Source organism: Peromyscus leucopus, chromosome 5 (genome assembly GCF_004664715.2).
Source record: "Peromyscus leucopus breed LL Stock chromosome 5, UCI_PerLeu_2.1, whole genome shotgun sequence".
Taxonomy (NCBI): domain Eukaryota; kingdom Metazoa; phylum Chordata; class Mammalia; order Rodentia; family Cricetidae; genus Peromyscus; species Peromyscus leucopus.
Genome location: NC_051067.1, coordinates 65,356,246 through 65,383,207, shown reverse-complemented (window position 1 = coordinate 65,383,207; position 26,962 = coordinate 65,356,246). Strand labels below are relative to the sequence as shown.

Below are 26,962 nucleotides of genomic sequence, written 5' to 3'. Positions count from 1 at the left end.
GTGGCGTTGGTAGGGTGTGTGTGGCAACTGCATATCCTGCCGGCTTTTCCACCACCAGGAAGCATCTAGGCCTTTCCGTGTGCTACTATTTGGCCTGTGTAGCTAGAGTTTTTCTGGTCCTGCCTGGCCCATGGTCAGGACAAATCTCTCTCACCCGTAGCCGCACAGACCCAACCAAGTAAAAACACAGAGATTTATATTTCTTATAAACTGTATGACCGTGGCAGGCTTCTTGCTAACTGTTCTTATATCTTAAATCAACCCATTTCTATTCATGTACAAGTTGTCACGTGGCCCGTGGCTTACTGGTACCTTACATCTCGCTTTTCATAGCGGTGGCTGGCAGCGTCTCCCTGCCTCCACCTTCCACTTCCCAGCATTCTCTTCTCTGCTTGTCTCGCCTATACTTCCTGCCTGGCTACTGGCCAGTCAGCAGTTTTATTTATCAATCAGTCATCCAGAGCAGACCTGTGTTTTAAGCAGAAATTTGATGTTTATTTTACTATAAGCCTAAGTGAAAAATAACTAGGACATTAATGCACCATAAGTAATTTTAGAGTTGTTGTTGTTTGACACAATCTCATGTATCCCAGACTGGCCTCAAACTTGCTAAGTAGCTGAGGATGACCTTGAACTTCAGACTGTCCTGCCTCCACCTCCTGAGTGCTGGGATTTCAGGGATACATTACCACATCCAGTTCATGCTGAGGATGGAATCAGGGCTTTGTGAATGCAAAGCAAGTACTCTACCAACTAAGCTACACACCCAGCTCCCCAGGTGTGTGTGTGTGTGTGTGTGTGTGTGTGAGAGAGAGAGAGAGAGAGAGAGAGAGAGAGAGAGAGAGAGAGAGAGAGAGCGCACATATGTGTACTGTTTATGTGCAGGTAGGTGTTGGTGAAGGCTGAAGCGAGTGTCAGACCATTGCAACTAGAGTCGCAGGTGGTTGTAAGCCCACCAGCATGGGTGCTGGGAACTGAACCTGGAAGAATAGCCAGTGCTCCTAACCACTGAGCCGTCTCAAGCCCCCAGATATTGTTAACACACATTACATCCACTTCCTTTCATGTGAAAGAGTAATTACAAAGTAAAGGTATCTTTGGTCAGTTTACACAGGTTATGTACAGTTCTAGCATTACGGAGAACACGGAGCCACAGACCAGTGATCACAACACATTGAACTTGAACGCCCACTCTCATGGCGTATGAGCTAGGGCCAGTTACTTAGCCTTAGTGGGCCTCCGACTTCACATCCCTGAAGGGAGTATAGTAGCCAGAGTCCCTGCGTCATAGAAATGTGAGTGGAGAGGAATTACAGCAGGGCCAGGCACTGAGGGGAACCTTCATATCTGCCCCCCCTCACCCACCTTCTCCTTCACTCTCCTCCTCCCCATCATTCCCATCATCTCCCCTTCACCGTCTTTTCTTCCTCGTCTCTCTCCTCTCCCTCATTTTTCCTTCTCCTCTTCCTCCTCTCCCCCTCCTCTCCTTCTTTTCCTTTCCCCTTCCTCCTCTTCTCCCTCCTTTGCTTCCTCCCTCTTCTCTTTCCCTCTCTTTCTCTCTCACTCCTTCATCTAATCACCATCATTGCCGTGGCCACTGCTCTTAGTCCATATACAGTTTGCAAGTTTTTGGTGCAGTCTACTGGACCCCGTGATTGTGTTAGTGTGGCCCTCCAGTCTGCCCTCAGGATGAGTCTCTGGGACACTCCAGCCTCCTAGCCTGATGTCAGTGCCCATGTTCTACTGGCTGTTCCATACTTTTAATATCATTCACTGTCTGGAATCGAACTTCCAAATAACTCCTGAGTTCAGGATAGGTTGTCCCTCGTGCGGAAATGTGTCTGTGTGCAGAACGACTCCCCCATCTCTGCTCCTTTCACTTGTTTGAGTACCACTGGCTTTGTGGTACCCTGTGCCACTGTCTTCTCTTCACAGGAGAGGGCACTAAGAACAGGTATTTGGTGGAAAACATTAATATTGTATGGGGGTGGACCGTGATGTGTATATGTGTGTGTGCAGAGGATAACCTTGTGGAGTCAATGCCTTCCATCCTCTCCTTCCGCCGTGTGTGGTTCCCAGGATCAAACCCACGTCGGCAGGCTTACATGGCAAACACTTATCCTTCTGTGTCATCTCACCATCCCAAGGACACACACACCTGAGATGGGTAAAGATACCTCATGTCTGGGATAAGATTCACTGCTTCTAAACTGAGGCCTGAAGCCCCAGGGTGCTTTGGGATCTGATAGTTGTATGCAGGGATTTTCAGGCTGAAGGAGTGTTTAATGGTGATCTTTGAAATTGCATGAAAATGTTCAACATCATTTGGAATCAATATAAAATTTAAAATTATCAGATAATCTTATTATGTGAATTTGTATTTATAAATGGACTGTTTTACAATGGGAAGGAATAGGTGTAGTGTATAAATAATACACTCCGTGCATGATAAGGAAAAGTGAAATCAAATGTGTTTTAAAAAGTTTTACACTTAAGTTGATGTTTTCAGGAGCAAGTGAGCTGGCTCAGTGGCAACAGTGTTTTCTGAACAAGGATGAGGACTTGAGTTTGGATCCCCAGCACCCACACAGGAGGATCCTGGGGGCCTTCTTGTTAGCTAGTCTGGCTAACCATTGAGCTCTGAGTTCAGTGAAAGATCCTGGCACATGTGCACACATGCACACATGTACATACAGTGCACACATAAGCAATTTAAAAAAATAACCAAGTTACATTTGTAGTCAGAATTTTACTTTGAGGTGGCATGCCCTTGTTTCTGCTTCCACACACCTATTTTGGTTTTGTAATTTGCTATGAGCTATAAGCTCACCTGTGGTGGCCCGTTTTGTGTGTCAAGTTGACACAGCTAGAGTCATCAGAGAAAGAAAAAGGAGAGCCTCAGTTGAGGAAATGCTTTCATTAGATCCAGCTGTAAGGCATTTTCTCAATTAGTAATCAACAGCTGAGGGCCCAGCCCATTGTAGATGCTGCCATCCTTGGGCTAGTGGTCCTGGGTTCTAGAAGAAAACAGGCTGAGCAAGCCATGGAAAGCAAGCCAGTAAGCAGTACTCCACCATGGTCTGTGCATCAGCTCCTGCCTCCAGGATCCTGCCCTATCTGGGTTCCTGTCCTGACTTCTTTCAGTGATGAACAGCAATGTGGAAGTATAAGCCAGATAAATCCTTTCCTCCCCAATTTGCTTTTTGGTCATAGTATTTTGTCAAAGCAATAGAACCCCTAAGACAAGTTGGTACCAGGGACTGGGGTATTGCTGTGCTAGGCCTGACCATGCTTTTGTTTGAAGGAATATGGACTTTGGGACTGTGAATTAGAAAAACCACTTTAAGTGCTGCTTAATGGGCCATCCTAGTAGGAGCATGGAAGACAGTGGTGCTGAGTGTGATTTGAACTATGGGGGGGGGCTGGCTCAAGAGGTTTCAGAGGAGAAGAATTTTAGTATGTTGCCTAGAGATTCTTGTGATATTTTGGTGGGAAAAAAAAGTGACTGCTTTTTGCCCTTGTCTGAAGAGTCTGCCTGAGGCCAGAGTAAGAGATTTGAATTAATTCAGTTGGCAGAGGAAATCTCAGAACAGCCTAGTATAGACTCTGATGTGTGGTTACTAGTTAGCGTTCATGCTTATAATGATTTATAATGAAAAGGAGCAAGCTGAGGAGAAGGGGAGCACCAGGAAGTGGAATGGAGCTAAATCCTGCATTCAAGGAGATAAACAGATTAAGAAATGGAATAAAGGGAGTGGTGACCTTAGGGCAAGAGGCCACCTAGCTAAGTTTCCAACTTGTGAAAAGAAATTAAAAACGTAGAGCCAGGTGTGGTGGCGCACACCTTTAATCCCAGCACTCCAGAGGCCGAGGCTGGTGGATCTCTGAGTTTGAGGCCTGATCTACAGAGCAAGTTCCAAAAAAGCCAACCTTAGGCAGTAAAAGAAACCACCGAAAACAGAAAGTCAGTGAAGATGTTACTGAACCAGGCGGCCATGTTTCAGCCCCAGTAAGCAGCAGAACTTGGCAGCTTTGGCCAGGTAATTCTGGAGCTAAGGATAGAAGAAAAAGGCTATAGAATTTGCCTCCATGACTAAGGAAAGCCACTGAGGCCAGACATGTATCAGGGGGTGTCCCTAGAGAGGTCATTTTGTGAAGCTGTGAAGTTGAAGCCTGGATTGCCTTGGAGACCCCAAGATGTTAGAGATGCCAGAGTCATAGTTTACCTCCTGAGGAAAGCTGCTGACAGGGAGTGGAACCAGCCCAAGAGAAAGAAGTGTGTTGCAGCCAACAAAGCTGAAAGGAGTTGGAGATGTGAAGAGCATTTCCAGATTAGACACAGAGATACAAAGTTTGGAGTTTGCCCATCTGATTTCTTCACTATGCTCCCTTTCCTACATTTTAGAATGATAATGTATATCCTTTGCCATCATACGTTGGAAGTATGTGATCTGGGTTTTATTTTGATTTTATAAGGTATTATAGTTAAGAGATTGCATGAACCTCAGAAGAGACTTGGAACTGTAGACTTTTAAACATTGTTGAGACTGTGATAGGCTATGGGGACTTTTGAAGTTGGACTGAATGCATTTTTATGTCATGATATTGTTACAAGCTTATGGGGGTGAGGGAATGGAATGTGGTGGTTTGAAAAAAAAAATGGCCCCCAAAAGGAGTGACACTATTAGGAAGTGCTGTGGGATGGTCTGTATGTCAAGTGTGTTGCTCTGATTGGTCAATAAATAAAACACTGATTGGCCAGTAGCCAGGCAGGAAGTATAGGCGGGACTAACAGAGAGGAGAATTGAGAGAAGGAAGGAGGGGGGGACCCTGCCAGTTGCCGCCATGACAAGCAACATGTGAAGATGCCGGTGAGCCACGTGGCAAGGTATAGATTTATAGAAATGGACTAATTTAAGAGTAAGAACTAGATAGCTAGAAGCCTGAGCCATTAGGCCAAACAGTTTAAATAATATAAGCATCTGTGTGTTTATTTTATAAGTGGGCTGTTGGACTGCTGGGGCTTGGAGGGACCCAGAGAGAAAACTCTCCAGCTACAAGGAAGTGTGGTTTTGTTGGAGTGGGTGTGGCCTTGTTGGAGGAAATGTGTCACTCTGGAGGCAGGTTTTGAGATCTCATATATGCTCAGGCCACACCCAGTGTCTCAGTTCACTTCCTGTTACCTGCAAGATGTAGAACTCTCAGCTCCAATACCACATCTGCCTACATGCCACCATGTCCCACCTGCCATGATAATAATGAACTGAACCTCTGAATGGTAAGCCACCCCAATTAAATGTTTTCCTTTACAAGAGTTGCTGTGGTCATGGTGTCCCTTCACAGCAACCTAAGTGAGACCTCATCTAAACTGGGATATCATTAACAAGTATGTTTGTGGGCCTGATACATATATTGGATATGCAAGTTCATGCACCTGTGTGCATGCTGTGACGTCCAGAGAAGGATGTCAGGTGTCTTCCTCTGTGATCCACCTGTCTCTACCCCCAATGCTAGGGTTACAGGCACAGGCAGCCACACTTGGCTTTTTACATTGGTGCTAGGGAATCCAAACTCAAGACCTCATTATTTCCCAGCAAATGTTCTTACCCAGTGAGCCATCTTTCCAGCCTCCAACACATGATTTAAAAAAAAAAAAAAAAAAAAAAAAAGTCCAATGCATTATGTGGTAGACTTCTTTATTTATTTTTAGAGTGGTTTTGTGCATTTATTGAGTCTGAAATTTCTGTAAATGTTGGGGATTGTCCTGCCCTTAAGCAGGTTGCTAGAAAATGAGATATTTGAGGCCTACCTTCCAACACAGTGTAAGACTTCGAGTCATAAAGGACCTAACACTCTGCCCTGAATAGGTGATGATCCTGATACTGTGGTTCTTTCAGCCTCTCTCCTGGATGACCCCTCTCAAACCATCTGTGTGCACACCTGCATAGGCACACAAGCATGCAGAACAAGCTCAGCACATTCAGACCATGTTGCATTGGAAGTTCTGGCAAAAGGACCCCTGCTGGCTCCTTCATATACCACACAGATGTGATCATCCACAACAGCCCACAGATTTCAGATATGCAGTATGAAGTTGGCCACAGTGGAAGGGGAAGAAAAAGTTAAGGCCACAACTGAAAAAAATTGGACCCAACCAAAATGTAATATAATGTAGTCATTCTTAGCTGGATACATTGGATTTCTATAAGCCAGTGTCTTTCATCGTTTTTTTAGACCAAACCTGAGATGGGGATACCATCTCTCCTATCAGAAAACAGCTGGAGCTTAGCCCAGGGAGTGCTCAGAGCACACAGTGTCTGGGCCTGGGTGTGGAGATAAGGGGGTGCAGACTACCAAGCTTCCCTTCCCAGGATAGGGATCTCCGTGCATGGGAGGACCCTTCACTGAGCGTGAAGTTACCTGGGGGCACTAAGCAAAAGTTACTTCCGCTCCTACTGTGTTCAGCCCACCTGTCACTTTGGGGATCTCTGACTGTCGTCTTTGAACGCTCGGCCAGTATTTTAAAAACAAAAACAGACTTGCCATGGAATGCTAAGCCTGGATTTCCTTTTTTACAAATCGAACAAGTGCTAGAGAGGTGGCTGGAGGTTAATCCCCCAGGCCCACTCCATGAAAGGAAAGAACGGACTCCAGCAAGTTGACCTTTGACCTCCACGGGAGTGCCATGGTATGCATGCACACACACAAAATAAGTGTAAGCGCTAGAGAGATGGCTCAGGAGTTAGGAGCATTTGCTGCTCTTCCAGAGGACCTGGGTTTGGTTCCCAGTACCAACTCAGGTGACTCACAACGCCCTATAAGTCCATCTCCAGGAAATATGATTCCTTCTGGCCTCCAGGGACACCCTCACACACATTTTATACACTCACACAGACACATACATTATACATATAAATAAAAATAAATCTTTTAAAATAAATGTGGTAAAAATTTTAATTGAACAATTCATTTATCTATTTTTTTTTAATTTTTCCCTTTTTGTGTGGGTGTTTGGTCTACACGTATGTCTGTGCACCACAGTGCCCATGGAGGCCAGAAGAGGGTGTCAGATCCCCTGTGACTGGAGTTACAGGTGGTAGTGAGCCACCATGTGGGTGCTTAGGATCAAACCTGGGTCCTCTGGAAAAGCAGCCAGTGAGTGCTCTTACCACCTCTCCCGCCCCAGAGCATGGAGTTATTGAACATCATCTTCATGCCGGCGCTCTCTCTCTCTCTCTCTCTCTCTCTCTCTCTCTCTCTCTCTCTCTCTCTCTCTCTCTCTCTCTCTCTCTCTCTCTCTCTCTCTCTCTCGGCTGCAGACTCTGGGGCTTTTGTTCTTAACTGAGGCAGTAAAGCCACGTGCATGGATGAAGTCAGGACCATAGGACAGTTAAGCAGAGTGCTGTAGAGGGGATAAGCTGGTCAGAGCCTGTGGAGAGGAGACGTTTGAGCTGATAGCCTAAAGACACCTCGGCGCCTGCTCTGGAACTATTTTAGTCGGCAGAGTAGGCGGAGATGCAGTGGTGCGCCGCAGGGTCTTGATTTTGAACGTTTGGCCTCACACACAGCAGCCATGTTGCTGAGTACCCCTTTCCATCATACAACAACGTGCTTTCTACACTCATTTGATGCTATCAACCCCTGGTATGGTCTGCCAGGGGCTGAATTACTTCCTGAACAGATGATCAAAACTACTTATAAAGGCACTTTCAGCAGCGGCCACTCCAGTCCTAACAAGGTCTACGTATCTGAAGGCTTTGCGATTGCAAATGCAGTCTACGGGTGAGTGGGCTGACATCGCCCAGGAGCTTGTTGGAACAGCCCAAGGCTTTCCTCCAGACCTGCTGAACCACAGTGTACACACACACACACACACACACACACACACACACACACACACACTCCTCAGTCTTAGCAAGGCTTTCAGTGAGCTGTGGAAACAGGTTCCCTGTTGTGCCATCTTTCATTCTGAGCCATTTTTCTAATGCTGAGGACCCCAATCCTGTCTGCTCACCCCACACGCTCCTTTGTGACTATAGTGGTAGGATTTTGCTAATTGCTCGGTGGAAACTGAACACTGTAGTCGGCACAGTGGATAATAAACCAAATTTCTCTCCAGGTAGGGCTAATTAATTTCATACCTTAGCAGTCTAAGTTATTGAAATCTCTGTGTTACAAATGGAAGATTCTTACTGTCTTATCCACATGATCACATATCTGGTACTTCTGGCTAGCTCTTTAGACAGGAGCGGTCCTTTAGCCTTTCAAAAGCCTTGATGGAAGGAAAAGCCCATTATGGCTCCTTTCCTAAAACTTATTTCTTAGCTCGTCAAGCCCTTAAAGGGGAAAACAAGCAGTCGTTTAAGTTCGGTTAATTTCTAAGATTAGCCAGATACAGTGGCACATGCCTGTCATCCAAACCCCTGACCAGCCTGGGCATGTGTAAGACCCTTGGCTGGATCTCCAGCACAAAAATAAACTAAGCAATTAAATTAAACAAATATTTTAATTTAGCTTTAGAAGTCTCAGGGGCCCAGGATTCAGCTGAGCCAGGTTAAAACACTTGTCCTGCAAGTCTGATGACCATCTCCAGAACCCACAGACAAAGCTAGATATGGGGGCGTGCATCTGTGATCCCAGAATTTCTAGGACAAGATGGGGGTGGAGCTAGGAGAATGTGCCAGAAGCTCCTCAGGCCAGCAAGCCTGGTGTAGGAAGCACAGCAACAGAAATGAGAGACCCTGCTTCAACAAGGCGGAAGACACGAACAGGCTCCCAGCCAGTGTCTGCAAACCCCCACACACGCACTGTAGTACACACGTGCCCAGACACGTGCACATGTACACACACACACACACACACACACACACACACACAAAAAAAAAAAAAAAAAAAAAAACATGAAAACTTTCAAAAAGTTAATCTCCTCCTCAGAAACTACCATAAATATTAAAAGCATGTGTTGAGTGACTCCAGGCTTCAAACACAGGGTCCTTGGCTACCGTGAATTCCCCTTCATTTTATTCTTGTTGAGACCAGTCCTGAAATCTGCTTGTTCAAAGGAAACAAAACATCCCATAAAACTTCTGCTCTTCTGATTTCTAAAAAGAGAGAAGTAATTACTCAAGAAATATTTTGCTGCCCGATGGTAGCACATACCTTTAAGCCCAGCCCTCAGAGAAGCAGAGGCTGACAGATCTCTGTGAGTTCAAGGCCAGTCAGAGAGCTACACAAAGAAACCCTGTCTCAAAAAAAGAAAGGAAGGAAGGAAGAAAAGAAAAAAGAAATATTTTGCGATAAATTAACAGAGGATGTTTGCTCTTAACTGATTTCATAGGAAAAATCATTCCAGAAAAGGTAACTGACCTATTCAAAGCCTGTCTTCTTTTTCAGTATTGTAACTGTAGAAATGGTGAGTGCTGCTGCTGTATGGTAAATGTAGCTCAAGAGCTCCAGGACTCTTTTATAGTCTGTTTCCATTATTCTCTTTGGAGCTAAGGTCTCACCAGTCGGTCCAGGCTGATCTTGAACTGACCCTACTCCTGTTCAGGTTCCATAGTGCTGGGGTTACAGGTGTGCACTACCATGCCCGTCTGAGGTTATTAAACATCTGCAATATAACTCTAGAGTTCTGACCTTGATGAGCTTTCCGCTGCTTGTTCATGTTCGTCGCTATATGAGCGTCAAGTCCATGTGGGCTCCCTAAACTTGCTCTGACTAGTGGATAAGTACCTAGTGAAGTATTTAGAGCATTCTGAAGAGCTCTGACGACATTGACTTGGGTCAGCTTCCAAGAGACAATTCATGCAGTAATTGATGAATCTAGATGAGCTTAATTGTCATTCGTGCCACGATATCTTGTGTGTGTCTCGTGCTTGGTGATTGAGTTTTAGGGCTCTATCTATTTATTGTAGGCGTCAACTGACGAACTAACATCCCAGCAATGACTCAGAACTTATATCGTCGTGTAACGCAGACTAAGGCTAAGCCTCCATTTCTGCAAAGCACATCACACTATCTCATGTTAGAACTTACCAGACATTAGCATATGCTTGGATGCTTATTGACAGCAAGATGTGTCACAGATACAGACACGAATGTGACAGTGGCACCGGCTTGGAAAGGTATACTTGTCATTTTAGGGTGAGGCTATGCAAAAGACGCAGGTGATCGTTACTCACATGGAAACGTTTTCGCACAAACGCAGATTTTGACGGCACAACCAGAGAGCGACGAAAATAGACGCCGAGCTGGGTTCACGTGTCCCTGTAGCCCAGCACGGTAAAATGGAGGGAGGAGAGGGAAATTTTCCAGAGAAGGATCGATTGCGTTTAGAGGAACTGATTGAGGAAGTAAACAGTATTCCGACAGCACCTCGTTGCCTGTTCAATAGTATTTCTGAAAACAAATAACAGAAGGAAGGCCGGGAGTGTTGGGGACGAGGCTTAGTTGCGCCTCAACAAAATTCTCGATAGCGCATACACCCTCAGTCGAGGTAGGCGAAGATGATTCGAGAGCGCAGAGCACACAGTGACCCGTTTAGAGGGAGAATTCACGCATTTATAAGCTGCTGGATGGCCAAACAGCCCACTGAGAGCAGGCGCACAGCAGGTGGGCCTTGACATTTCCAAGTGTAGCTTCGAGTAAATCCATAGATATATGGACTCGATAGCTGATTCAATCGCACTAATACCAATAGAACCGGTGTTAATCCAAGAATGAACATCAACAGTAAACTGCCGTGATGGAGCGTAGCAATAGGCTACACTCACAATGAACAATACCGTTAAAACAGATACCAACTAAATTTCTAATAATCTGAAGCAAACAATCTGAATCTTGAAGCATAGGCAATAGCCTGGTTAGTTGAGAACAAGAAAAATCTAGTAAGAACACTGTATATGCAAACCTTGTGTGGGCACAGAAGAAGAAGAATAATACTCACATGTAGGTAAATAGCGACTAGTGGTCAGGTGTTACCACTGGCCTGACAACGCCTCGAAGCATAATATAACAATGTTGTGTGAAGAACCACAATTCCAGGGTCAAAGGAATATAACCAGATGGTCTAAATCAGGAGCAGTTGCTTCAGAAGCTTGTCACCTGAAGCTTGGATCTCATAAGGAATCACTCGTTTCAGGACATAGTGGTGTGCTCGTATTAGTGTCTGTGGTAGAGCTACACGTCTCTCAGTCTCAAACTAAGTCATAAAATAAGTGAATGCCAGCGCTAGATATATCATAGAAGAGGTCCTTTATGCTATATAGACTGTAAAGGTCATACTGTCGAGTTAACTGGGCACTCTCTGTTTTATTTGCGTGGAGTTTTGTATAGTGACTCGGATACTTTAGAGTACTAATATATAGAGAAAGATGCTCGGAGCCAGTAGAGTGTAAAGTGCACTAAATATCTCTCTGTTTGATCACCTTGTAAATCCATAGCAGAGTGGTCAAGTATCAGATAAGTCTTTTTACGAATATCTTGATTACCTATGCTTCTCACTGTGTGATGTTTATAGGTATGGCTGTATAAGTGCATACTGAGAGTCAAAACAATTAGTCATTTTCATATCCTCTCAGTGTACTCCAATGTCTTTGTCATTAGAGCATTGTAGCCTATGATCTTTCGTGCATTATTAGCTCACGAAGCGCCTGTATAATCCGCGGAAGATCAGGTGGGCGACTTTTGTTAAAGAGTGATACTACAGGAATAGGCAGAGTATTAGACAAAGGAACGAGCGAGATTAGTATAATGATTTAACCAAAAGACAAGAAAGAAGCAGGCAGACGGTATTAAGAATCTGAGGTCATTTGCTTGACTTTCTTATCATGTCTGTGAGGTCAATGCAGAAGAGGGTGTTTTCATTTTGTAAGTGGGCATCCATATGTGAGATGTTTATGGCATCAGCATGATGACGCTCTCGCGCCCACAGTATGCATTCTACACTAGGATTTAATACAATATTCTCGTTTTATTACAGAACATAAGGAGGTGAAGTAACTTCCAATAGACTGCTCGTCTCATAGATTGTAGCATGTTTTAGCGACCTGGACTATTGGCATAGTTTCAACTCCTATAAAGCATCAAATTAAAGTGTAGAGGACAACAATCTCAGCATGCAGATTGTGTGGGATAGCGCAGGCCACTCTCGTCAATGAATGGTTGGCTAAAGATGATCACATAAGGGGCGTTCAGCGGTCGAAAATTTTACAATAGAGTAGGTGTCTGTATATTTTGATTAAGAGCATCCAATAAACTTAAATTCCTTCCAGAGAGCTGTCTAGTCGCCAAGGCCTATGTCAACGAAACTCACGCAGGTGCGTATAGGGTCCTCAGCATATCTTCTTAGTGTCTATGTGATTAGCCTGGCATATCATAGTAATTATATCGTATAGATCTCGGGTGTATTAAGAACTCTCAAACATAGCGATGTGAATAGAACCGACTCAGATTGTCTTTCTCGCCACTAACTAAGTTCACACCGATCGCCAGCTAATCCATAATCTCATAGGCACCTCTCCCATAAACATGAGGCAACATCACCCATGCTTGAAGAATGATTTCTCGAATATTTCATGGTCTCTAGTTCTAATCTCTCAAGGAGTATTACATTCAGTGACACAAAAAAAAGAATCTACAATTTGCGGTTCAGGGGGCACTTATGTTTGCTAATTGGGTCTTGACCTCCATGTACACTGTAACACCTTCGGGTCTGTGAAGTGTCCTAAGCTACTCCATACTCTATGATAAGGGCTGGCGAACACGATGGGCTACACATGGATAAGGTGTGCTATGGGGCAATCGATAACAGGAGCAAACATTTTGTGTATACCAGAAGTAAGCAATGTCGTATGAGACGACCCACCCTGGCACCCTGACAACAGATAAGCTCAGTAGATGTGGAATTAGCCCATGAGCTTATATAGGTAGACAGCTATATTCATAGGTATATTCTTAGGATTCGTCTTAATGTCTGGAATTGATTTCGTTGGGCACTGAACTTAAGACGTTCGCACTTAGCTGGATATGGTATCAGCACATGTCGCACTCATATCTCAACGACACAGGCATAAAAGGAATGTAGTAGAGTCTGAGTCTCTAGATTAATTAAATAATGCGTCTCTCACTATGTGTCGTAGACCTCAGTTTTCTTCAAAGTTAGGAGTGCGTGGAGTGGGCCTACGCTGATGAAGTATCCCCGCTAGGGAGTGAGATGTTGACGTACCTAATTCCTATATGAGGCTCATCCTAATAGCCTGTTTGATGATCATCCGGTCACTGTGTGAATCTCTCTGCTTCTCCATTAGAAAGAGTTTCAATAGCTTTATAGAAGCACATTTGAATGGTTAGGATTATGCTCGATTATTATTCCAGTGCATAGCTCTCAGTCTTCTCCTTTCGTGATCTCGAGCAGAGAGAATACCCCATTGAGCGTGCTCTTCATACGAAACGACGCTCATAACCAGAGTGGTGCATAGTGCAAGCTCAGAGGCTCGATGCTCTCGAGCTATGACTGTCGTCAGCGAGCTTGAGCGGGTCAACGCCAACTCAGACTGGAGCGCTTTGGACGCTCACGAAGTGCATTTGACTGTCGTCGCCTTAGTGAGTCTTCCTAAGAGCGCGCCAGACGCCTAGTGCTGCGCTCTAGATTCTAGCTCTAGCACTGATAGGTCCCTTCCTGTTCAGCTTCTCCTGTACCATCCAGAGTGTAAACCAACATGTTCAAGTACTGATAGACATGGCTATTACCGTCAGTGTGGTGACCTATGCTGTATGTCACACTGCTTGCCACAGATTACGTGTTGCTGATCTACCACCTCAGCCCGTGATAGCTCAACAATGGTTACATGTTGATATAATAGCAGAGAGAGTCTTACTGGAAAGGATGAGTTTAATCTCGAGGCCTCTAAAGGAAATAGTCCATAGTGTCCAAGAATGCGCAGGCAATAGCACAGGCAGAGAGCATGCAGAGAGGTTGGTGGGAGAGATTAGAAAGGAATACCAGAAGCTCAGATGAGAGCAAGGAGAGATACTGGTGCCACCGCAGATCCCCATTCACACGCGCCGATGGCAGTGTCATGTTGTACAAGTGGCTGTGTGCGGCTCGCTCGTGAGTCTCCGTGGAAGCACGTCAAACGTGTTAGGAATCTTTCTATCTACGGGAAGTCGCTGTGATCAGAGGACTCTGAGCTTTACAAGCGAGTCACTACGATTATGCCATCCAGAAAGGTTCGCTCCTAGCACCACGTCAGAAACGGCTGCTGAAGTCATATCATGGTCCTCAATACATAAAGCTAGGCAAAACCTCTCTTCACCTGCGCTGATCATGCTATCTAGACTCTCAGCGTACTCGAAGCAGATGGCCTGCCTGCTCTCCTGCACCTATGAAGGTACCTTTCAAGCACCCTGCGCATAGCACCCAGCCCGCACACATAACGGTCATTCAGACACAGGGCCCTTTAAGGAGCTTTTGTCTCGCTTCTCTGCTCTGAGGTCTTTCTCACCTGTTAAATGGTATCCAAGTCTTTTCCTCTCACCATAAGCACAATAACCACTTCTCTAGTGCACCTGTGTACGCAGGTGCGAGATACCCGTCCGTGCCTGTCTGCCTCCATGGTAGGAAACTTCATATATCGATCGTATGCCTCTCCAGGCAGAACAGGGCTCAGGTAATGAAGAAGCATGTGTTCCGACAGCAAGTGGTCGATTAAATTCTTGTGTGGTTAAATAGGTAAGCTATACCTCCTCTCACACACAATGAAAAAAAAAAGAGCAAAAAAAAAACACAGAAATATACTTGGAAATTGCTCTTGCTAGTAACTTAGCATGTCACGATCCACGACAGTGTCACACTTTTGTTCACTATTGTGTGTGCATTTTATAGAAAGGCATTGCCTCAAAGTTAATGGACTCTTCCGGCGTGGCGTGTGTGTTCCCTTCCAGTTTGGAGCCAAATATGGACATACCATTATTGTCACCTCACTGTTTACTGTAAGGCTGAGGGTTTTTGTCCGATGCGACCAACTAACCCCAGCGCTCGCTCTTATCTAAGTAATGTAAGTACTTGATGATCTATCATCTTTTCGATTGTGCCTCTAATTTCTATCTCAAGTGTGCGAGTTTAGTTGCATTACGTCTGTTGCTTGATATTCGTAGGTATTAAGCATTGATAGAGCGAGGGGTATAAAATTTCAATATGTGCCTTCAGCACTCTATTCTACAGAAACTATGTAAATCTAGCTCGGGCTCAATACTTATAGAACATGTTGATATACATGTATCTTATAAAGAGAAATTGATGGATACCAGTAAAAAGTCTTTTCCTAGAGAATGTAATAGAGATGTAGAACTTATTCGATGTATGGAGTTTCCGTCGACCAATAGACTACATGGATTTGCATCTTTTTGAAGTCAAGACAGAAGCTCTTAGCCATACCCAGGGGAGGTGTAGCAGAGTACCAGTAGCATCAGGTCATTGAAGGCGTAAGCGGTGATGGCAGGATAAAGCCGAGTGGCATGGGAAACCGTAAGATTGTCCTCTTTTGATTCACATGGTGTAGGTACCCATAGCTTCCCATGTGTTAATGGTATTCATTTCATAGATGGCTGATGCAGGCAAATATGCAAAGGGTTGCTCAGCTTGAGCCCATTCATGCCTGTGTAAACCTTTCGCGAATCTCGTTTTCACAGATGCCAAGAGCGGCTCCCTGAACTTGTGACTGCCAGGATACGTTAGTGGGTCCACACTGTTTCAGTTGCTTCTGCATGCATGTCTCCTTCCCCCTGTCGGTGGTCGATATTCTCTCTTCACTGCATCTTCTTCCTCCGTCTGTCTCCGCTCCCACTTTACTCGGAGAACAAAGCCTCCATAGCATCCCACCAAAGCCCCTCATTTTACCTTGAACGTTTTGTCCCCATATGGACGCATAATACTTTTTCGCATATCTTGCTCTATAATGCTCTAATTCCGTTAGTTACCACTGCGCAGTTCAACGCACTGTCACTATCCAGAATACTTGAATGCTGGACAAAGGGACCAAGTGGCTGGCAGTGTGGTGTGGGTCGCAGCCATAAAAGAAAAGGAGGTGGCGGCAAAAGCAGAGATGTCTTCCTGAACGGAAGCGAGCACATGTAGGCTGGTTTAATATTAGTGATGATATACTCGCGCTCTCAGACCTCGACTTGGCTATGACTGCAGCAAATGGATTTAATTTGTTAGTTAAATACTCTCCCGCTCTGTGTTCAGCTTTAGATTTGTGGTTGTGATTTATGGTGTAAAAGGCACAATACGCCAGCAGTCTGCGTCGCGATTTGATTATGAATAGAAATCATGGGATTACTTGGACTCAAAGGTCACCAGCTCTTGTCGATGCATACGGAGCAATATCCCATCTTAGTATACCCCATCTCCTCGCACGCAGCTCTGCACTCAACGCACATCTAATCTGGGAACTGAAACCAAAGAATCCGCATCGGCTGCATCCTGGCTAATCGAGGAACCGATAGCCTGTGATCTGGGTGCCATCGATAGTGGGTGGTAAGCCAAACCTGAGTCAGGAAGTGTGGTAAGTACTCGGCTATGGTCAATGGACATAGCGGGATGAACACGAGAGTATGTGTATGGTGTGTGTCATTCTTCCAAGTGGTGTATTTGTGTGGACGTCTTCTGAAATTTTTTGGAAACATACTAATCAGGGATTCCGACTTGCCTCTCGGGAGTAAACTATTACTAGGGCGCGGAAGTATAGAACTCTTCTCCGCATACAGTCAGACTCGTTCGTTTGCGCACTTTTCTTGTTGTACATTTCTCCCTACATGAGAGCCTAGTGGAACTACTGGTTCTCTCTGATGCTAAGTGGTCTTGTGGATTGAGCTCACAATTCTCAAGTCCCTTCCAGGGTATGTCTTCTACCACGTGACATCTTGAGATGTCGTTATCACGTAGACTGAGGCGACTCTATGGTCTCTAACGATGGTCTTAGAGGAACCTGGATACAGATCATGGAGATTGCTGACTCTAAGTTTTTAAGCTTATATTGAACAAAAGCAACAGCCATGAATTCTAGGCCTGTGTTGTCAATTAGAAAGTACTCAAATGCAGAACAACGTTTCATATGACACCTGGCCTTCCCCTATTAGACCTTTCTAAGACACTTGTGTTTGCGCCATGCCGTGTCGGAACAGGAAGGAGGGGTGGGGTATAAGGGTACGGCAGAGGCGAATCCCACCGAGGGGGCACGGCTTTCCACCCACTGTCCGATGTATGAGTGTGTATCGGGATTGAGACAAACTACAATGCGCCGACTTGAAGCAGCCGCTCATAAACTGAGGTTCATTTTTTTTGTGTCTCTTCTTCCTTAGTCATGAAATGTAAGACGAAAAACTCTCAGCTACTCTACTGCTTTTCATATCGACAATATGTGAACCATGTGCAATTTAGAGGGAGCTAATATATAAACTCATACGTGTAGATAGTTGACATCACAGAGGTAGTGTGTCCCGTGGAGCACATATAAGTTGGCAGGTATGTGGCATGACATTGTGGTCAGGTTCTATCGAGTTAGGGTACAGGATGATATGTGGCGGTGAGTATCGAGGTTCTACGAGTAGCTTGCAATACACTTGTGTAGTACAAGTCCACAGTTGCACGAGCTCTCTCTCTTGATATTCAAAAGGAGTATTAAGAGAAAGTGTAGACCATAAACCAAACTGGAAGGGGGACTCTGTTAGATCATGTGTGTCACTCGTGGTACCTCACAAATACTATGGCCTTTCGTGGCGTATCTACAGTCGAGACCATGCAAGTATGGGAACGCGGACCTAGCAGGGTTGCCTGCTGGATAATTGGTGAGCAAGTTTGCGTTGAGTACAATTTTCTCACGTAGTCTAGAAGAGGGCTAATACAGTACTCAATTAGCAGTAGAACTCTCTGAACTCAAAGATTCTGTACGTAGAAGACTCCGTATACTCTCACTGCAATCTTTCGAATGCAAGACGAGCACGAGGTAATAGGTCACAGAATATGAGAGTAGATGATAGAGGAATAGATTGAGACTGAATAATCTCTAGTTCACATGAGGATTAAGAAATTTCATGATAGTCTACAGCCTTGTGAGATATAGATCACTGAAACGCACATCCTCTCCCTGATCGATAGTAGATAATCACATTTAGACGAAGCGCAGAGACGGTAGAGTTTAAAAGACACTATTACCACAGGCGCTCTCGAATCATCCCCATGCCACGACAAAGGAAATTTAAATTCACATATTCGTATGGACGCTCTGTTAGAAATTATAGATAAATGAAATATAAGGACAAATCTAGTACTGTAGTGAACATAGTACGGATAGCCTAGATTTCTCCCTTAGATGGAGCTTATGATAACAGTTGTTGACCTACAACCAGACCATCTACGCTCCCAACACGCATATTGCGACAGAGACGAGCACTATCGAGAACGACTGAGGAGGATATTTTCAATTCACGGCTGAGGGATGTGGACGAGAACTAGAGTAAAGATAACGTAGCATCACCTGGCATATAGACACAAAATAGACTACGGATAAAATAAATCCGCTCCTCAATAATGACAACAAGCCTTAGACTGAGATAAAGAAATGTGATATTATGGGGCTTGAAGGTAAATACTAATCTAACGGTGGCCCTAGGTGTCCCTTTTCCAGCCTCCAGTCCAACCCCAGCACAACTCGCGGTCACTGCTCTGATGAGAGATATATTACTCTGAAGGCTGCGAGATTGCATGTCTCTGAAGCGAGTTGTTCTGTGTTGCAAAGAAAAGTGGTTGATAACTGGCGGGATAACTCATAGCTTAGTTTGGATAAGACAACAAGACACCAAACCCAAACACTGTCCACGTTCTTCCGCGGAAGGCAAGAAACGCTCTGCAGGCAGACTCTACCAGAAATGTTGTTACACGTCTTGCAGACGAGCAGTGGCTGTCCAGCTGTTCGAAAAGTCAGTGGATTTATCATCATTCCTATGTGCTGAACCCTATAGTAATCCAGTTCACTTAAGATGTCGTGGACGTGACTCCGAGGACTCCTAAAGCATTTTTGTGGCTCACGTTCATTAAATAGTGTTGCATACTGTTATGAATCTAATTGTATATATGATGAGGTGTGCATACTCCGGTGCCGGGTCATGCCCACAGGGGTGGATAACCAGCTTAGTCCATGAGGCGATCCAGTGCCTACAGTTGGGTAATATGGTGTCAGTTTTAAAGCGCAACAGTTTTATAGTACGAGTTCTATGCTCTGGTAATAGGAGATCCTCTGTTACCCACTGTGCCCTGCGTTAGAAGTTCAATCTTTCGAATCCCACAGGAACGTGGCTAAAGAGTGGTCTGGGCCTCGTGCACCAGGAAGGCAGCCAGCTCACGTGGACGTACATTGCTCCCCAGTTGGGGTACTGGGTGGCAGCCATGTCTCCTCCCATCCCAGGTAACACAAAGCCAGCAGTGGTGGTGATCCGAGTGGGTGTCTTTGGGGGCGGGGGTGTCTGAGCTCAGTGTTCATTTAAAAATAACTTCAACGGGCAGTTCCCATCCTATGTTTTAAAACATCAAATGATAGAGAAGGCTATTTTGTGGGGTGGGAAGTTGTGGCTGGAACTTTCCCGTGGAGGTCGGGCATAATGCTTGGAAATGGTCCTGTTTCCAGTTCCGTTTTGCTCAGACAGGACAGCTGCCATTGGGAATTCTTCAGTGTAAGTGCACAGGCTTCGACCTCTTCCCTGATTCCTGAAACAGCTGTGGCCTGGTGTGTATGTAAACTTGCAGGCCAAGCACTCAGCAAGAAGCCACTCCTGGGGGCTCCTTGAGACAAACTGCTTGGCTTAGCATTTCTGAACAACTTCAGTACAAGCCATCTGCCCAATGTGCAAAAGAATAATCTTCAGTTACGACATGTAGATTGACCCCTACTTAGGACATGACATAAATGTCTCGTGTATACATATATGTATACATATATGTATATATACTTATATAATCCCAGTGGTATTCCAGAATAATGTGCTTCTCCTGAGAATTCTTTCTAGGGATGGCTCCCATCCTTTAAAAGCCTTTAAAAAGCCAAGCCTCTTGGACTGCCACCTTGGAAAATTCGCTTTCCTCAACAGTGTTTATGCTCAGAGTACATCTTGGTTTTTGATGTGTGTTGTTTTTTAACACATGTTAAAACACATGTAGTTCTAGATAGGGGATTGAGGTGGGTTAAAAAACGTGCTGTGATTAAATGGTACCTCTTACAAAGTCACCTTCAATGCATTCCCAAATGAAGACTCAAAATATTTTAGCAACGGAATTAATGTTGAACCGCTAAGATTCATACTCCCAAGTAACTAAGAGGATAGAGGCGTTCCTAGACAGGTGTGGAAAAACCTTTCGCATGGATACCACATTCCCATCTGAAAAACTGACACTCTTGAGTGCTTTTCTCAGAGGCAATTGTTCTCACAGCATTGCCAGCATGAGCCTGGCACAGAAACACCCCATTTCCCTAATACGAAGTATCAAAAAGTAGACCAAGAGAAGGAGAGAAGGAAAAGAAATACCTCAGGTGCCAGAGTAACCGCCACAAAGTCCAGGTATTGAAGTGAACCTTCTTTTTAAAGATAGATTTCAAACAACTGTGGCTGTCAGTTTTCCCACCATGCAACAGATTATTAATATTAATATTAATATTAATATACGCTTTTATAATGAGGAAAGCAAGGGCTGCTCAACACAAGTCCCCCAGGAGTTTCCATGCAGTGAAGGAAGCAGCTCAGAGCTGTGAGAAGCAACCCCACCCCAGCCTGACCATGCGCGGCATGGGGGTGCACACGCGGGTAACCTCACCACCATTGCTTTTATTAAAATACATTGCAGTGGTGCTGTGCCTCCCTGAGCCCCAAACCAAGAAAAAAACAACTAGGGTTTTCTTCTTTAATTCTCTGCTTCAGCAGGAACTGAAGTCTAGTTGTGAGTTTTATGACGATTTCTTTTGGCAAAGGCTAAAATAATTACATTCTGAGTGCTTAACAAACCAAAGTTTAGCTCCTTGAGAGTAGTTTTATGTACCCAAAGTCTTTCCCCGGACACACACGCTTCTCTTCTTTTTTTTTCTATATGGAGGATCAAACCCGATGTCTTTGAACATTACCTTTGTATTAAAATGTCCTGTGAACAGTTAAGGCAGTGTGGAGTCGCTGTGGTAACTCACCCCACTTTCCCACCTCACTAAGTGGGTGTATTGGACATAGGATTTCCTTCTCCTCTGGACTCAGGAAATGTCACTGATTCCAAAGCCTGGTTAGCTTCCTTGGATTCATTTCTCTCTCGGAAGGATCTGGGCCAGGAGTGCTGGCAGAAGCGCCTGTCATCCAAGCACGAGAGGGGGGAGGAGAAGACTCGCTGCAAGTTCGAGGCCAGCCAGGGCTTACAGTGACATCCTGGGAAAGGAGAGACGGGGGAGCAGGCGAGAAAGGCAGGGAATGAGAATTTGTCCCCTTAAAAAATATTTCTAAAAATCTGCCATTGAACATCAAAACTAAATTTTTAATAAGGCAAATGGGGGTGCTTGTTTATAAATAATATGAAGCCACTGTGTCCCTTCTGTACACCGCAGAAAACTGGGCAAGAAGAAATGCCTAAGTGTTCTCATTCGGAGGTTTTGTTACCAATCTTAACATGCAAGCCAGAATTACTTCACTCTTAACTCTAGGAGACCAGATTCACATTGCCCTTGGACATTAAGAGCAAAACTTAAACACGCCCCTTGGGGTTCTTTACATGTAAATTAAAAGTTGTTTGTTTTGTATGTCTCTCCAAATCTTACCTTTACATGCTCAGGAGGTCTGTGGCCATACAAGCTTAGCCTTGTTATAAATAAATAAATAAAAATAAGCAAAAAAAAGATAAAGTGGATGACTATTTCAGATAGGAAAGCATTTTGGTCAGACTTGACTTTTTAATGTCACGGTAAATTTATATCATATATTTAAAGTGATTCATTCAGGCAAAGAGTGTTCTGTACGGTAGTAATTGCCCAGGAAAAGCAGGAATAAAATCATTACCATTTTTTCCTACCTTGTAAAATCCCCAGATTCTTGGTTCATATCCGAAATGAGAATCTACTCAATGGTTTATCCTGCATTCATTTTCTTTTATTAGAAGATCATGTATTTAGAATGCTGAGCATGCTGCTGAGAGAGACTCGCTTCTAAGCGAGGAAACAAGAGCATTTCATTGATACGAGCGCATGTCATTCTTGAGCATCAGGGACTACTGGCCACTGAAGTGCTGGCGATCGACATGGGCAGGAGGGATGGCACCACAAGTGTATCGTCCAAGGGGTGTTTCTCACTGGCCACAGCTCTGTCTCTCAGGCAGGAAGAGGTTTTTTAAAAGTCAAAACATTCTCAACTCATTATCCCTATTCTTATTTGAAGGAATTCGAAGTTCTAAAATGAGATTTTTCTGACTTTCTAGGTCCCGTTGTGACACAGGACATTACCACGTATCACACGGTGTTTCTTTTGGCCATTTTAGGAGGAATGGCTTTCATTCTTTTGGTCTTGCTGTGTCTCCTTTTATATTATTGCAGGTAAAGTGTTACCATTTTTGGCAATATATTTGTTTAATGTAGAATTTCTCATGCAGTTGGTATTTGGAACTCCTCCTCCTCCTCCTCCTCGTCGTCGTCGTCTTATCTTCCTTCTCCTCCTCTTCTCCTCCTCCTCTTCCTCCTCCTTCTTCCTTCTTCTTTTTCTCCTCCTCCTCCTTCGACTTATTCTTTCTTTTCCCCTAAACCATGTTAGTTTTTCTCATAAGAGATCACCTAGAACTCAAACATGAAATCTAAGTTGCAGGTGAGCCCACAGGTTATGTGATAATGTTAATGTTTTGGGTATGTTTAGATGCTGTTAAGGAAGTTATAAGAGCTTAGGGGTTGGGGAGATGCCTCAGTGAGTAAGAGCTCTTTCTGTGCAGGCTTGAGAGCCTGAGTTCAAATCCCTAGCACCTATGTAAAAAGAGAAGTATAGACACACTCACACTTGTCAGTATTCCTAGTGCTGTAGGGACTAAGACAGGAAGGCTTGCTGGCTGCTGGCTGCTGGCTGCTGGCTGCTGGCTGCTGGCTGCTGGCTGCTGGCTGCTGGCTGCTGGCTGCTGGCTGCCAGCCTCACTCCAGATTCATTGAGAGATCCTAAAATAAGGTGGACAGTGGCAGAGAACATCCAACATCCTCCTCCATTTTACACAAGTGTGTACTGTGCATATGCAACACACACACACACACACACACACATACACACACACACACACACACACACGCAACCCTACACAAACACATACCAAAAAAGGAAAGAGCTTGACATCTGTTATACAGTTCATTCATAATACTCCTCAACCCTCACTAAGAGATGAAACTCTCAAGATCAAAGCAAAATTATTCTCATTTTGATGCCATATCTGTTACATTAGAAAGAATGTGTGTTGTTGACTCCTGGGTGTTGCCCATTGAATAGATATCTTGGCTTCTCTTACAAAATCCTGAACCTTCCATCGCTAGAGTTTTCTGCTCTGTGTTAAAACAAGAATGTGAGTGTGGAGTGAGGAGGCTTCCGGGTGCTTAGAAATCATTTTGTTTTTCCTCACGGAAGTTGGCGAGGGTTTACCTGGAACTTTGCCATCACGAGTGTCTCATGTGTGCCCTGTGTCACCTCTTTGGTTGCAGGAGGAAGTGCTTGAAACCCCGTCAGCATCACAGAAAACTGCAGCTCCCCCCAGCCCTGGAGAGCTCCAAGAGGGATCAGTCAACATCCATGTCTCACATCAACTTGCTGTTCTCTCGCCGAGCATCAGACTATCCTGGGCCTCTCTCTGTCTCCAGCCATAGCCGCCCAGAGGCCCCGGGGACAAAGGAACTGATGGGCGGCGGGGTGCACTTAGAAATGATGTCCCCCAATGGGGAGGGGGACCTGCACACACCCATGCTGAAGCTCTCCTATAGTACCTCACAGGAATTCAGCTCCCGGGAGGAGCTGCTGTCCCACAAAGACGAGAATAAAAGCCAAACATCCTTTGATAATCTGACACCGAGTGGGACGCTGGGGAAAGACTACCATAAGTCAGTGGAGATTTTTCCCTTAAAGGCAAGAAAATCTGTGGAAAGAGAAGGCTACGAGCCCCCAGGCAACGGTGACTACAGAGGTAGTTACAATGCGATGCTTGCCCAGCCTTTATTTGAGAAGCAGGATCAAGAAGGCCTGACATCGGCAGGAAGCAAACTCACCATTCAGGAACACATGTACCCCGCACCTTCATCCCCTGAAAAAGAGCAACTGCTGGACCGCAGACCTACTGAATGTATGATGTCTCGATCTGTCGATCACCTGGAGAGACCTACTTCTTTCCCGAGGCCAGGCCAGTTGATCTGCTGTAGTTCCGTGGACCAAGTAAATGACAGCGTTTACAGGAAAGTGTTGCCTGCCTTGGTCATCCCAGCTCATTATATGAAACTTCCAGGGGACCACTCCTATGTGAGCCAGCCTCTGGTAGTCCCCGCTGACCAGCAGCTGGAAATAGGGAGGCTCCAGGCTGAGCTGTCCAACCCCCATGCGGGAATCTTCCCACACCCATCCTCTCAGATGCAGGGCCAACCCTTGTCTTCCCAGGCCATCTCTCAGCAGCACCTGCAGGATACAGGTTCCCGGGAATGGGGCTCTCAGAATGCATCCATGTCAGAGTCTCTGTCCATCCCAGCATCCCTGAATGATGCAGCTTTGGCTCAAATGAACAGTGAGGTGCAGCTCCTGACGGAAAAGGCGCTGATGGAGCTTGGGGGTGGGAAGCCACTTCCACACCCTCGAGCATGGTTTGTCTCCCTAGACGGAAGGTCCAATGCTCACGTTAGACATTCGTACATTGATCTCCAAAGAGCTGGAAGGAATGGAAGTAATGATGCCAGTTTGGACTCGGGTGTGGATATGAATGAACCAAAATCTGCCCGGAAGGGAAGGGGAGACCCTTTGTCTCTCCAGCAGAGCCACCCACCTGTTCAGGAGCACCAGCAAAAAGAACCCCGAGCGCACGACAGCGCGGCCTATACCCAGCTCGTGTACCTGGACGACATGGACCAGAGCAGCAGTGAGTGCGGGACCACAGTCTGCACCCCCGAGGACAGTGCTCTGCGATGCTTGTTGGAAGGGTCAGGTCGGAGGAGTGGGGGGCAGCTGCCCAGCCTGCAGGAGGAGACAACCAAACGAACTTCCGACGTCCCCCCGGAGCCATTAGCCAGCCCCAACCCGAGAAGAGCTGCCAATGATGAAGATGAAGAGGATGATGATGACGATGACCAAGGAGAAGATAAGAAAAGCCCCTGGCAAAAACGAGAGGAGAGGCCCTTGATGGCCTTTAACATCAAATGAGCCATCATTGAGCCCCTAAATGTGGAATATAAAATTGCCAAATATCCTTTCTCATGGAAGCGCATACCTGTGTGTGGAGAAGCCGAAGGATGAAAACCGTGGAAGTCGACGCATTGACAGGGCTGCGTCGGTAGCAGAAAGAAATTAGGGTTCTGGCTCAGAATAAAGGATGACTAACAAACGCTGCCCCTCCAGGGAGGTGGCTGGGAAACCTGTATGTCATTCCGTGGACCTGACTTGTCCCAGAAGGGATGCTGTCAAACCACATGTGGTATTGCCGTGCTCCAAGGATCACCTCAGTTCTCCCTCAGATTCTGGAAACAGATGGAACTCTTTTTGCATTGTTTGAATCCTCCTTCCGTTTTCTCGCGATAATGCTACTGTGAAGCTTGGGAAATTGGGTGGCACGTAGTTTCCTGGAGTCAGCATTATCTCAAAGGAAAGCTATGCATTGCTGCTTCATCTTGTTGCTTTGCTTACACTTCGCTTTGGTTGGGCTTCTCTCTCTCTCTTTTTTTTTCATGGGGGGGGTGCTTTTTTCTTTATAATACAAATTCAATTCAGTTGAAAAATTTTTATTTCCTTCTTTTAATCTGTCCTGCTTCTCTGTGGTTGATTTCAGTGTCTCTCTTCAGGAACTCTTGAGTGTCGTCTCTTATCATCTAAGCCTTTTAATGAAATTGTACTGAAATTTTTATCAGCTAAGAGTCCTTCAATTCTGGTCCCATTAACTCCAAGTGCCTTTTTTACAGTGACAACAGACAGTCCCTCAGTTTTATGTTTTTTCTTAACCCTTTTAATTGAACTGCCTGGATTTTATATGAAGTTACGAAATGATACCTTTTTCTTTGAACTGCATGCTGCCAAGTGCCATTTGTGCTCAGCATCCTCATTCCCACACAGTATACTCTCTAGTTATCGTGTGTAATGTGGGTTCTGTTTAGCTAAGATAGACTAGAGGACGCTGTAAAGATGCCCGATCCTATTCCATCCCATCGGCCACTGGCCACCATTCTTGTTCCACTGGCTGTTTGTATATAGGGTTATGTATTAACTCTGGAATCCTATGTGCCCGTCTTGCTCACCAAAGATGAGAGTATGGGCTGAGCAAGGGGATTGAATGTGACTATTCAAAACACTCTTATGTACTATCCAAAAGTGCCAGAATGACTCTTCTGTGCGTTCTCCTTTAAGAGCTGCTTGGTTGTTCCAAAATGAAAACTCAAAATAAACTTGGAAGATGGAAAAAAAATCTGTGTTCATTCTGATTCATTCTGGGCCATTGTCTGTTGGGAAATTGTCAATAGGGCTTTGCTGTTCATTCCTTGGAAGACTTCAAATTGGTGGGGGGTGGTGAATGCATAAACACCCAGGAATTAGTACTGGGGTTTTAAAAAAAAATCTACCTTTGTCAGTCAACAACACATGATAACATCCTGGTTATGTTTCAGTTAAGGAGAGATACCTGCATTCTACGAGAAACCACCTCTTTTATTTTTTATGCTGATGATCAGTTTGTCTTGCC

At 45.0% G+C, this 26,962-nt stretch overlaps 1 protein-coding gene across 1 annotated transcript in view; it reads left to right on the top strand.

Moving 5' to 3' along the window:
* Fam171a1 (family with sequence similarity 171 member A1) overlaps positions 1-26,689 on the top strand; it is a 126,593-nt gene extending 99,904 nt beyond the window's left edge. The window contains exons 6-8 of the mRNA XM_028862781.2: positions 19,347-19,463; positions 22,496-22,610; positions 23,745-26,689. Coding sequence (XP_028718614.1) covers positions 19,347-19,463; positions 22,496-22,610; positions 23,745-25,437 — 1,925 coding nt within the window. The 3' untranslated portion in view covers positions 25,438-26,689. The remainder of the gene's footprint in view (positions 1-19,346; positions 19,464-22,495; positions 22,611-23,744) is intronic.
* Positions 26,690-26,962: the final 273 nt, after the last annotated feature.